The sequence below is a fragment of the Microtus ochrogaster genome, chromosome 7 (assembly GCF_000317375.1).
Source record: "Microtus ochrogaster isolate Prairie Vole_2 chromosome 7, MicOch1.0, whole genome shotgun sequence".
Taxonomy (NCBI): Eukaryota; Metazoa; Chordata; class Mammalia; order Rodentia; family Cricetidae; genus Microtus; species Microtus ochrogaster.
The window spans coordinates 62,796,707-62,804,855 of NC_022014.1; the positions used below are offsets into that span (position 1 = coordinate 62,796,707).

At 38.5% G+C, this 8,149-nt stretch overlaps 1 protein-coding gene and 1 non-coding gene across 3 annotated transcripts in view; both read right to left on the reverse strand.

Moving 5' to 3' along the window:
* Positions 1-8,149, reverse strand: part of Vmp1 (vacuole membrane protein 1) — a 99,761-nt gene that overhangs the window by 25,005 nt on the left and 66,607 nt on the right. For both annotated transcript variants that reach the window (XM_005350465.3, XM_013347563.2), the window contains exon 8: positions 3,849-3,929. In XM_005350465.3, coding sequence (XP_005350522.1) covers positions 3,849-3,929 — 81 coding nt within the window. The remainder of the gene's footprint in view (positions 1-3,848; positions 3,930-8,149) is intronic.
* On the reverse strand, positions 6,159-6,319 carry LOC113456396. Its single transcript, XR_003377218.1, has one exon. It is a non-coding gene; the product is annotated as a U1 spliceosomal RNA (small nuclear RNA).

An 8,149-nucleotide genomic window follows, 5' to 3' on the forward strand; every position in this document is an offset into this window, starting at 1 on the left:
CCTTCTGGTGACTGCTCTTCTGTCCTTTGTCTTGCTTTCAAACACTGTTTCCCTTTGAACTAAGTCAGTTAAGCCTGCAATTTTTTAAAAGTAAGTTAGTTTAGAAAATGTTCGTGTAAGAATTCTAAAAGCAAAGTTTCAGATTAAACTTCAAGTAGTAATTAGAATAAGACAAACTAGTTCATGGTAATTGACTAAAAATAACAATAACTTAATTACAAGTTTTTATTAATCTGCACAGGTAAGAACTGATAATTAATGAAAATGTTCGCTTAACTGTGTTGCTTATGGTAGAGAAAAATAGTGCTTTGTGTGATGTTATGAAATACATGTGATATCCTCGTTTGTCTACTGACGCTGGGGTCTTAAATCTTAAAAAAAGGCCTCCGATGAAGCAGAGGAAAGTGGATCACAGGGAAAATTGGTGGAAGCTCTCAGGCAAATGAGAATTAATCATAGGGGAAACTACCGACAACTTCTGGAGGAGATGCTGACTAGTTACAGGCTAGCTAAAGTAGAGGGAGAAGAAGGCCCTGCCGACCCGGCTGCTGCAGCTGCTGCTTCGAACAGTGACGCTGAAAACCCAGTGGCCATGCAGGAAAGACTCACTGAATCAGAAAGTGGTCTTGGTGAATTAGACAGCTGTAATGAAGATGCAGGGACAAAGATGAGTGGTGAAAAAATATGACCTTTTTTGGGTAATATTTTTGTGATCTTGGTTTGACAGTTTTTACTTAGGAAGTATAATGTGTGCATTTTATAACCATTTTGTTATTTGAATGTTGGAAAACTAGTTTTCTTATATTCCTATAACCTTGTTTTTTAAAAGGCCTTTGCATACACATTTATGATAGTTTAAAATTGACTATTTATAGTATTTTGAATTTAATGAAGGTATATATCATTTTGCATTGTATGTCAGAAATTAGGTTGCCATTATGAAAGTCAGCAGTTAATTCTTAATAACTAGGATTAGAAATTATTGATTGGAAAGACAACTATACATTGTGAAAAACTTGTTAATGTAGAATTACACTGCTTATTTTATATATCATACATGTGTAGTTAGCTTTGTAATACATTTGTGCTTAACTATTATTTTAGTTCTTGAAAAAATGGCTGGTGCTGGCCTATAACTTTCTTTCAGAGTTGATAATCTATGTGTTGTTTGATTTGTTTATATTTTACATCTCTGTAGTTTTATTTTTAGAAGTTGTTGAGATACTGGATGTGTGATTATTTTTCCTTTCTCTGTATTCTTTATGAAACATTTTTAAAAGAACTGTGTACTACTCATAGCTTTCATCTGTATATTCTGTATAGCTTATTACTATACATATAAAAATGGATGTCAACCAAGTGTTTAGAATGAAATTATCAGTGTTAAGTCCAAATAAAGCATGTGATGTGGAATAAAAAAAAAAAAAACCCCTAAAGAATTGCTTTAACCTAGGAATTTTATCTAAGTTTAAAAGCAGGGTGGTTGTGGCCTGTGCTTTTAATCCCACCACTTGGGAGGCAGAGGAAGGCAAATCTCTGTGAGTTCAAGGACAGTCTGGTCTACAGAGCAAGTTCTAGGACAGGTTCCAAAGCAACATAGAGAAACCATGTCTTGAAAAATCAAAACAAACTAATAAATTGTCCCTTTAATCTTAATTAAAAACATCTTAGAAAAAAATTTCTAGGCAGTCAAACTCATCTCTAAACTTATGTTAACTCTTATCTGTACACAATCAAGAGAATGTCAAGAATGGAGGAGTGAATTTCCAACACACAGTTACAAATGAGTACCAATAAAGTTCATTTTCCCCAGGAATACTGAGACAACTTTTACCAAGTGTTCTGGCTAGTTAGGTTGTTCTAAGCAGCTTGCCTTACCAACACACCTAACCCCATATGAATCTATTACACTCATTTTGCAGAGAAAAAATGGTTAGACAGAATAAAGCATTTCCCCTACAAAAAAGATCTGAACCCAGGCACTCTAGCTCTCAGCTTGTTCTCTTGGCCTCCAATCAAGAACATTATCATGCAATAGGCTCCTCAGTACCATAGTACTTTTCACTTAACACAGTATCTTCCTTCTTTTCTTCTCTCTCTTTCTGTCCCCCCCCCCCAAACAGACATGGTTCCTGTGTAGCCCTGGTTGTCCTGGAACACACTCTGTAGATCAAGCTAGCCTTGATCTCAGAGATGCACCTGTGTCTGCCTTGAGAAGCAGGGCTAAAAGTGTGTACCACCACGCCAGGCTAAACTTTTAAAGATTTATTTTATCAATTTTTCTGAGACAGGGCCTCTCTATGGACCTCTGGAACTCAGTGTATAGACCAGGCTAGCCTAAACTCAGAGAGATTTGCCTTCATCTGCTTCCCAAATTTGGAGTTTAAAAAGCAAGACCACCACACCTGGCTTCTAATACTGTATTTCAACTGTCTCTACTCATTGTTCATCCCCTTTGAGATAGCAAACACCTTTCCCTTCTCCTTTCTTTCATCCGTTATTTTTTGGCCTATGCTATGTGAACACTCTACCATGTAAGTACATATCGGTAACATTTACTACTTGGTTCTTGAGATTATTGTTTTGATTGACAGAGTCTTTCTGTGTAGTCTTGGCTGTTCTGTAACTCAGCTTTACTTGGATCCTGGGGGTTGAGCTCAGGCCACAAGTGCCTTTACTTACTTATTCAATCATCTCATCAACTCAAGCTGCTTTAGGAGATAAAGTCTCAAGTATCCTAGGTGTAACCTTCAAGCCTGCTACGTCACCAAGAAAGGCTTTGAACTTCTGATCCTCCTGTTTCCACTCCTCAGCTATAGCTGGGCTATAGCTGTGCTCCACATCTGGTTTGTCACAGATCTATCAAAGTGCCATTTTGTATTTGTCGTATCATTGAGAGAAAGGAGTACACTATGAAAACTTCTAGTGTTTCCAGGATCAACATCACTAGTTTAGGCACATGGACATTTTGGTTTAAGTGTGAGTGTGTGTGTATATCAGGGACTGTCTGACTCCATTTCCCATCTTGCCACTGTTGAGATTATAGGTACATGTCAGTACCTTGACTTTTTATGATTCTGACAACTGAATTCCTCTTTCTTCCAAAACAATGGCAACAATCTAAGTAGGAGGTAAGATGTCTTAAGTCAGGTTTATATTTATATGAATCTTCCTGTTAATACTCGAAACTCTGGAAAAAGACTTATCTAATTCATTTCATTATTAATTCTTTGGGGGAATAATAGATTTTATTTCTTTTGTTCTCGCTGAATCAAGTCTTTCAGATCCGAAGTCATTATTGTATAATGAAATGCTTGAAGTCAATAAACAAGACTGTGAACCTGTCCGATGCAAGTAAGCTCAATTAATATATTCAGCAAAAGCGATAACAGCTGGGTATAGTTGGGCACACCTTTAATTGTAGCATTAGTAGGTAGAGGCAGGAGGATGATTTCTGTGAGTTCCAGCCAGGACTACATTATAAGATTCTGTTTCTAAAAGAAAACAAACAAACAAAACAACAACAACAAAAAATTGCACAAACATTTCTGTTCATTCAGGAGTGCGTCTTTAAAAACAAACTGAGCTGCTGGAGGGACGGCTCGGAGTTCCCAGTTCAGTCTCCAGCACGAACATGGAGGCTCACAACCATCTGTCACTCCAGCTCTCCAGAGGACCTTAGCAGGCACGAGGAATGAATGTGGTACATGGACATATTTACAGGAGCACAAAACACTCATACACATACACACAAAACAAACTGATCATCAAAATATATTCACATCATTTAGTGAGATTTATATGTGATTAATTAATTAATATATATTAATTAAATATAATCTACTTACAGAAGCACAGGCCAAAATTCCAAAAAATCCAACTTTCTGTACTAGGTTTTGAACTGCCAGTTTTGCCCGTGATGCAAAGTCCTGTGAAAACAAAGATTTAAAACATATCATTCAAGCCGGGCGGTGGTGGTGCATGCCTTTAATCCCAGCACTCGGGAGGCAGGGCAGGCAGATCTCTGTGAGTTCGAGACCAGCCTGGTCTACAAGAGCCAGTTCCAGGATAGGCTCCAAAGCTACAGAGAAACCCTGCCTTAAAACAACAACAACAAAAGTATCATTCATGTATCTATTTGTGATTTTGTGTGTACATATACACATGTGTCTCTCTGAGTGCCAAGATTAAAGACTATCTATTATATATATATATATATATATATATATATATATATATAATTAAAGTTACAATTATATGCCAAATAATTCATGAACATTAACTGGAGTCAATGTGAAATCTGCACTGTGTTTTGTTATAAGAAACAATTAGCTGAAATAACATGCAGTTTCATGGACTCAACTATCCCCCTGCCAATGCATTAGTACTTGACCAAATCTAAAGTACTTTTACACTAGTCAGGAAATTCAGGCTGGAGAGATGGCTCAGTGGTTAAGGCTGCTCTCCCAGAGGACCTGAGTTCAATTTCCAGCACCCACGTGGCAGCTCACAGCCGTCTGTAACTCCAGTTCCAGGGGATCCAATACCTTCACACCAATGCACATAAAATAAAGTTAAATAATTATATATAAAAATAATTAGAAGCCGGGTGGTGGCGGTGGCGCACGTTTTTAATTCCAGCACTTGGGAGGAAGAGGCAGGCAGATCTCTGTGAGTTTGAGACCAGCCTGGTCTACAAGGGCTAGTTCCAGGACAGGCTCCAAATCTATAGAGAAACCCTGTCTCGAAAAACCAACCAACAAACAAACAAAAACCCAAACAAGCAAAAATAAATTAGAAAACAAATTCATGGTTATATTTCATAAACATAGTTATATTATTGTATTTAGTTTAATCTTAAAGCCACATGAACAGAACTTACTGATAATGTATGCATGCGTAACATATATACAAGCGTGCTTCCCTGTGCAAGTGTGTGCACAGCCCAGGGGTTTCCTGTTACAGGCACCTCTGTCTATCATGGTTACTATGGCTACTATTATTACTGGAGACAGTGTCGCTCACTGTTCTTCCTGAGATCTACCCATCTCTATCTCCCTAGTGCTGGGATTATAGTTGTGCGTTGCTATGCCTTTCCCTAACCTGTGTGATGATTCTCTGTGCTTAGGTCCTCATACTTCCTCACTGAGCCATCTCTCAAGCCACACCAATAAAGGTTTAAAGGATTTATTTTTAATTTTGAGTAGTCTTAATGATCAAACCCATGGCCCTCAAGTGCTCTACAAATGAAATATCCCAGATATAAAAATCCAATTGGAACATCATTCTTTTACTTCCCCACATGTTCTACAACATAAATGTAAATTTGCTTCCTGGTTGCCATATAGGTTAAAAGTCATGTATTTAGCCGGGCGATGGTGGCGCACGCCTTTAATCCCAGCACTCGGGAGGCAGAGGCAGGTGGATCTCTGTGAGTTCGAGACCAGCCTGGTCTACAGAGCTAGTTCCAGGACAGGCTCCAAAGCCAGAGAAACCCTGTCTCGAAAAAACCAAAAAAAAAAAAAAAGTCATGTATTTATTTGAGACAGGGTTTCAATGTATAACCCTGGCTGGCCTGGGACTTGCAGAGATCATCCTGCCTCTATCTCTTCAACGCTAGGATTAAAAGCATATCCAACCAAGCCTAACATATTTTTTTGTTTTGTTTTTATCATTGTTGTAAGTTATTTATCTTCTCTCTCTCTCTCTCTCTCTCTTTTTGAGACAGGGTTTCTCTGTGTAGCTTTGGTGCCTGTCCTGGAATTAGCTCTTGTAGACTAGGCTGGCCTCGAACTCACAGAGACCCGTCTGCCTCCCAAGTCCTGGGATTAAAGGCGTGTGGCACCACCACCTGGCATTTATTTGCCTTTTTTTTTTTTTTTAAAAAAAAAACTTTACAGCTATTTGCTTTTTACATTTTAAAATGTATTCACTTTATTTTATGTGTACGGGTCTTTTTGTCTGTACATTGAAACTGTATCATGCACATTCAGGGTGCCTGCAGGGCCAGAGGAGTAACAGGTGGTCCCTCATGTGGATCTGAGGAAATAAACCTGGGTCCTGTACAAGAGTAGCCAGGGCTTTTAACCACAGAGTCATCCCTCCAGCCCTTAGTACTTTTATCATTTATACAATTTTTTAAAAATAAACTTTCATTCAGATGAAAGCACAAACGCAGTTCCTCACTATCATATATTTTGCAGTGGAGTTTCCTCCATTTTGGGAACTCGCAGGGGTCAGCACACCTGGAGTGCAATGGAGACACCTGGTCCCGGGAAAACCACCTTCGTGATCATGGTGTTCCTAGCTGGTTAAGTACTGTGTATAAAGCGACAGTTCTCTTCATGTTGATTTTAGAGTAATGCTGCCCATGTATTTTTAACCTGCCTTTAAAATATCAAGTGAGAGATCTCACTCTATGTGCGTTATTCGGCAATCAACTCACTGTAAAAACCCAGAAGTGCCACCAACACCACCAGAAAACCCCTGGGTTCCTGAAGCTTTACAGCAGCTCCTGAACATTTCCAACAAAGTTGCTGTCTTTTATTTAAAGCACAATGAATAAGTCAAATGAAATATGTACCAGTAATATTTTTTAAATAAAAACAGAAGGGAAAGATTACCAAAGAAACTTGTATATTAGGCATTCCACGGTCCAGTTAAATATAAAAGGAAATGAACATTTCATTTTAATAATCTTGTAGTATTTATAGAAAAAATATGGAGAGTTCAATTTGATTACTTCTTTGTCATTTTATTAAAAAATCTGTACAACAAAAAAACTCTTTATAGTTTCACTTCTCTGTATTCACATTTCATAACCTTTATCTATTTCATAATTTAAGAGCCTGCAAGGACGTGGTCATTCTCTAGCTCTACTTAAATAAATAACACACACTCGCAATTTTCTGGTTTTCTCAGCTACAAACCAAATATAAGGAAAGTTCCATTTCCTAGCCCCACCCATAGTGACCATGCATCTATCCAATTGTACTTTTGTAACAGCTAAAGATATGAGCCACAAATTCTCCAATGCTGCAAGAAAACAAAGGAGAAAAAAAAAAAAAGACTGCTCTGTGAGGTTAAGGCCAGCCTGATCTACACAAACTAGTTCCAGGACAGGCACCAAAGCTACAGAGAAACCTTGTCTCGAAAAAAACTGAAAAAAGAAAAGAAAAAAAAGAGAGAGAAAGCACACCAATATGCCTAGCTGGAAAAGACCTCTTCAAAAGCAGCATTTAAGTGAATATAAAGATCCGAGAGGAAAATACTGTATTGTCTTAGAATCTTGAGGAAATCTGAGTAACCTGCTTTCTTTTCTTTTAATTGAATTTTTTTTTTTAAAAAGATGTGTGTTCTGCCTAAATGTATGTCAATGCCCCACATGTGTTTCTGGTGCCCATGGACCCTAGCAGGCAGCATTGGATCCTTTGGGATAGGAGTTACAGATGGTGGGTGCTGGGAATTGAACCTGGCCCTCTGTAAGGAGAAATGCTCTTAACTGTTGAACCATTTTTCCAGCCTCTTTTTGTTTTTTAAAGATTTGTTATTTTTATTTATGTGTGTGTGTGTTTCTGCACGTAAATATGTACAAGTGACAGGCCAGAAGAGCCTGGTTACTAGCTCCCCTAGAGCTGGAGATACAGTCAGTTGTGAGCCACTTGATCAGGGTGCTGGGAACTGAACTTGGGTCCCTGGGAAGGGAAGCAAGTGACCTCAACTATTGAACTATCTCTCTAGCCCCTACCCACAGTCTTAAGTATATAAAGATTATATGCTAAAATGATAATATGCTAAAACTTACTCTGAACTAATAGATCTTGGATCTTCTGATCTTGGATTTGGTACTGAAATAGCTTAAATAGTATTTAAACCACAGAGTTGGCTGGGCATAGTGATGCACACCTTTAGAATCAGCACTCAGGGGACAGAGACAGACACAAATACACACCCAAGTATTAAGGGATGAAAAACTGTAATGAGAAATCTGAAGATCAGCCGGGCGGTGGTGGCGCACGCCTGTAATCCCAGCACTCAGGAGGCAGAGGCAGACGGATCTCTGTGAGTTCGAGGCCAGCCTGGTCTACCAAGGGAGTTCCAGGACAGGCTCCAAAGCTACAGAGAAACCCTGTCTCGAAAAACCAAAAAA